The following is a 5,188-nucleotide window of genomic DNA, read 5'->3' as shown; positions in this document are numbered from 1 at the left end:
AATGGAACCATTGTATGATTTACTTCTTTATGATATTTTATATTTCTATTATGGCCACATTGACTATCTTGGTCTAACTTACGTCTCATACTTTAGCTTTAGCTCTTATTCTACAGATAACTTAAAGATACATATTTTGGGCAAGTATTTGTGAATCATTAAAACAGACAAAATCGTTCACATACTCACTCTTCTTATAACTATAGTCTGGTCTCTGAGCACGTAGAATTTTGTCCAATGACCCCAAGCTACCCATCCTTATCGCTCGCGCGTAATTATGTTGCTGTCGCGCTCGCACACTCACTGCGGGCGCCCGGCGCACAGTCGCGGATGGGTAGCTTGGGGTCATTGGACAAAATTATACGTGCTCAGAGACCGGGATTTAGTTGGAGATTCAAAAAAATCACGTCGCCTTCTTACGGCGATTTAAGAACCAGATTTTAAGGGTCCTTTCTGTCAAATTAAGGCATTTTGAGAGATATTCCCGGCGAGCTTTGTCCAAAAGGGGACTTTTCAAGAACTCAGTCTCGAGTTTGTACTCGTGCGCATCGGTGAACGCGATCTTAGTGCGCTTGCGACTTTTAACTCCTTTCTTTGGAGACTGATCTTCGTAGTCATTCGGTAATTTAATATATTGGCCTACAAACAAGATTTCTCCAGTGGCCGTTTCATAGGGAATGAAATTGAAGGGCCCAACCTTCGCGCTGGGTTTTTCCTTTGGCTGCGCCGTATTGTTTTCAGCCACTTCTTCCATTTTTATTTTTCAAACTCCTTTTAAAGATATTAAGTTTTGTCTTGGATTTGGTTTGAAGAATCCCAGTCTCTTATAACCTTAAATGTTATGTCTGTAAAGAGGAGATACCAAACATGAGATATTTTTGTCAGATAAATTATGAAATCATATCAATTTACATTTATGCAAACTAATGAAAGGTGAATAAAGATGGTAAGAACAGACAACGGCACATCAAGCTACAGTATATTATGCAGTTCCAATAAGGGCTATTTTGAAACAACAATGTGTCTGATGAGCTGTCGACTGTACTTAGTTCAAAATTTTTGAGTTTGTAATTATTATAGGATTAAAAATAAATATTAAACATACACGGGGGAATATTGATCAAAATGTAATTTTATTTAATAAAAACAAAACAAAATGTAAAACTACGATAATACGCCATAAATATAAACCAATAATAGGTACACAATTTTCAAATATTTATTGAAATAAAATAATTACCAATCAGTATCTGATAATCCACGTCTAGACTTTGCGGGCACAAGGTATAATTTTAATCAAATGTCTCTAAATATAAAAATACTATCGCACGATAAAAGTCAGAACACGTCTACACTCTCCGAGCACCGAGCGTAAACTGACTGCCGTACACTATACGTATTACTTGATACCCTCACAATTAAAATTGTCCTTACTGTCTGGTCTGCAAAACCATGAGACAGAATGGCAACCACTTTTAAAATTATTTGTCAATTTATTTTTTAACACACTAAAACGTCCGTGCTGTCTGAAACGCGTTCGTTCACTGTGACAGTACGACCCAGACTGGCAGCTTTTAAAGCTCTCTTAGTCACTCCTGCGCAGGTAAAAAAGCTCCTTTTGTTACTAAGGGTACGCGTAGTCACGTGGTGATTTGTTTCGCGTTGTAGATAAAGAACAATAGAAAGTATAGAATAGACCAGTTTTTTATTGTACTAGGTTTTCTTTATAAGGAATATGTTATCACTTTAGGTTCTTTTGAACCCCATGTTATTTTTTAAGAGATGCGCACGGAAAATATTTTTAGAAATGTATGAATGAATTATAGACAACATAAGGTTCTTATAATTTTATTGATAGCATCTCAACATCAACATCATCTTGGTTTAACTGAATTGTAATAAATTATAAAATATAGAAAATGTAGTGTTTATAGGTGGAAATAAAGGAATGTAGGTATTTCGGAGCAACTTGGAAAATATTGAGTTTAATTCAACATTCTATGGTCTGTGACAATTAGAGTAGTACTTATTTATTTATTTTATTAATACAAAACATAAATAAACGATATTATGACAATATACATAAGTTACCAACTGCTAAGTAAAATTAAATGATATTGCGCATGTTGATAGTAATATTTACATTCAAGTTAGTACATATTTACAAAATGTGTTACTTTATTGAATCAAGAAGACAAATTAATAAACTAACCAATATTATCTGATTCAACTTACCCAAGAATCAAGAAAGATTGTCCGATATTAGAATGGTCCGATTTTTATGCAATAGGTATATTGTCCGATATACGAGTATGTACTTGTAGTTTTGGTACAAACTCTTCAAATTCGTCTACCAAGCCCATTTGATTCCTCTACAATGCCAATTTGTAGAACCAATGTCGTGTTATAAGCATACACTAATTACTATGGAATTTGAAAGTAATTATTTTTGTCTAATCAGTTCCCATTAGATTATTTGTTAACCATCATTAATGACGATAACTCATTAACTTATGACGTTAAAGTGACTAAAGTATCAACAAACAGATTCAATTGTGAACGTAATTGATTTGAGTTCACAGTCAATTTGATGCTATTTTTACCAACTAGACCAATAGCACTAGGCTATTTTTAGGTCTTAAGTTTAAAAAAAAACCGGCATAGTGCGAGTCGAATTCGCGCATCGAGGGTTCCGTACCTACAAACTAACTTTGATTTTCTAAAGGTACTATAGACCTGAGTATTTGATATGAATTTCAATTTAATACCTCTACGTGTTCATGAAGAAAGGAATAGTAACTTTAAAAATTTTGAAAATGTATTTAAAAAAACCTAAGTGCTAAGATCTTGTTCAAACCAATTTTCAATTGAAGTTTGCATGATAATGTACATCATATTATTTTATTTACTTTGTGTTTGTGAAGTGTCTCTCGCGCAAAATATTCAGTTTAGAAAAAATTATATTAGAAACCTCAATATCATTTTTAAAGACCTATCCATAGCAGCACATTACAACAAAATAAAATACCACAAAATTTCACTTGACGTACAACAAGTTATTTTTAAATTGACGCGCGCAACGAATCAAAAAATAAACTTACCTCATTAGTGGGAACAGGAAAAAGGGGGGTAAAAACTTCACATTAGTATATCCCCAAATTAGCGGGGGCAGAGGGGATGGAGTGGTGCCGAAATTTGGGTCACGTGCTGTGTTCTATTGCAGGTATTTTTGAGGTAATTAGGTATTGAGACGTCAATTTTTGTTAAGAACGGAACTCGCAAAGTGTAGCAGTCAGTCTGTTAATTGGTCACATACAATTTTATGGGTTATCTTTTAATAAACAAGATTTGTGAAGGAACTTTGTGAGCCAATGAAGTTATTGATTTTTTTTTCCACAAAATTCCATTACAAATCCTATATCTATAGAAAATCTTTTATAAAATTGGTTATATCGAAGGTTCTATTGGTATTTTCCATAAAATGAGATGCAAGCCAAGAGCTTCTCCATTGAGGGTAAAATTATAAGAATATTTGTTTGATACCTAAATCACAGGAAAAATTATTTCGAAAAGTATTTTTTTCACTATCCACAAAGTTAAAAAATAAAATCTAGCCAATAAATGCTACTATTTACCGTCTGTGCGGCCAGACTCAACATTTTTGTTCCTAATAACACTTATTATCATAATCATAATATTTATGTCTATAAATTTTAACACATCAACGAAAGCAAATGACAATGCCCAATTTCCCTCCATAAAACTGTCCCTCCAAATGAAAAACTAATACCAGACGGAGGCCCCGTAATGCGGGGCTCACCGAGAGATTACCGGCTGCCCTCCGTGAGCCCTCCGGTTATCAGAGCTTATTCCCGATATAATGCAGAGGAGGTTTTGGAAACTATCTGCAGGGAAGTCTTGTATTTGCAAGTTTAAAACTTATTACAAGAAGAAAATTTCATAGGTTTTGTTTAGGGTAGTACACTCACGTGCGAGTTTATCATTTTTGTAGACTTTCTGTAGTTATAATGGTCGTGCTATTTTCAACCGACTTCAAAAAAGGAGGAGGTTCTCAATTCGACCCGTATGTTTTTTTTTTATATGTTTTTTTGTGTTCACGCAATTGAAGTCGGTTTTATTTTTTTAAAAAGTTAATTAATTACAAAGACTTTTTTAAAGTAAAATGAGACTCGTGTATTTTTGTGTATTAAACAACAGAGAGTACAGATTGGAATATTTCAACATGAACATGGAAATATTTTTTATTTTTAATACAGGGATTAGTACTTCAAAGATAAAGATACAGCTGTGGATAAAGTCTCCTGAAATTTTTTAAAGACGAATCATTACAATTTTCGAGTATTGTTATCCACCATATCTACAAAAATAGTAGGTACTTCCTCCTTCTTTTAAGTCGGATAAACAGGTAACAGTTGAGAGAATTATTTTCATCCAGAAATAAAAATCTCATTAGATAAAAACTGGTCATAAACTTTATGTAGGTACTCCTCTCAAATTCTTATTACTATGATGAAAGCCGTCCATTTAACAAAAGGTCTTTCATCTCGAATTGCACAAAAATAGTCCATCTGACGAATATACCGTCAGCCTCACGGTACATTTCAACGGGAAAGGTTACATTCATACTGTGAAATTGAGTTTGGCTGCTTTTTCCGCGACCTAACGTCGTTCGAATAAAGGCTATTTTATGGGTAGGTTTATTTTTAGAATACCTAATGTAGACATTACTCTAGGAGCTCAGTATCACTCAGCGTTTGTCAGTGGTACAGTCGCGTATACTGAAATACCACAGACATGTCTCAAGGCCGGATGACAACTCCTTAGAGCGACTGGTCGTCCAAGGAAAATTTGTGAAATCGGCAGTGGGAGACGGCGTATGTGACTGCACCAGACAGTCTACCGACAGAGAGAGATGGCGGGAGATCGTGTGGAGAGTTGTATCCGTGTCTACAACCAATGTGAACAACGCTTCACCGTGACCACGATCGCTCTGCAATAGGATGTAGGCGGTACGTAGGACTACGGCGAGAGCAGCTTTCCACAGAGACATCCCGATTTTTGTAGGATTTATACGTTTTTGAATATTAACGTTACGAATAACCCGCGGCCGCTAGTTATAGATATTTACTAGCCCTTACAAACTGAAACGTTACAATTTTAAAGACAA

At 34.7% G+C, this 5,188-nt stretch overlaps 1 protein-coding gene across 2 annotated transcripts; it reads right to left on the bottom strand.

Annotated features, from left to right (window-relative positions):
• Positions 1-312: 312 nt before the first annotated feature.
• LOC114350856 (homeobox protein Hox-B8-like) lies at positions 313-2,363 on the bottom strand. Of its 2 annotated transcripts, none has more exons than XM_028301800.1 (2): positions 2,236-2,363; positions 313-845 (listed from the first exon to the last, which is right to left on the bottom strand). In XM_028301800.1, exon 2 carries the CDS (start codon positions 752-754, stop codon positions 404-406), a length of 351 nt encoding a protein of 116 aa, XP_028157601.1. In that variant the 5' UTR covers positions 755-845; positions 2,236-2,363; the 3' UTR covers positions 313-403. The 2 variants fall into 2 exon arrangements, with proteins under 2 accessions (XP_028157601.1, XP_028157599.1); XM_028301798.1 differs by lacking the exon at positions 2,236-2,363 and adding an exon at positions 1,241-1,804.
• Between the last annotated feature and the right edge of the window lie 2,825 nt (positions 2,364-5,188).

This window comes from Ostrinia furnacalis, unplaced genomic scaffold (genome assembly GCF_004193835.3).
Source record: "Ostrinia furnacalis isolate ACB-3 unplaced genomic scaffold, ASM419383v2 OfSCF0995, whole genome shotgun sequence".
Classification (NCBI taxonomy): domain Eukaryota; kingdom Metazoa; phylum Arthropoda; class Insecta; order Lepidoptera; family Crambidae; genus Ostrinia; species Ostrinia furnacalis.
Note: the sequence above shows the minus strand (reverse complement) of the source record. Positions and strands in the feature narration are given on the sequence as shown.

Bases quoted from the DNA above. Each gene is read 5' to 3' on its own strand.
- LOC114350856 (XM_028301800.1), bottom strand. From the start codon at position 754: ATGGAAGAAGTGGCTGAAAACAATACGGCGCAGCCAAAGGAAAAACCC.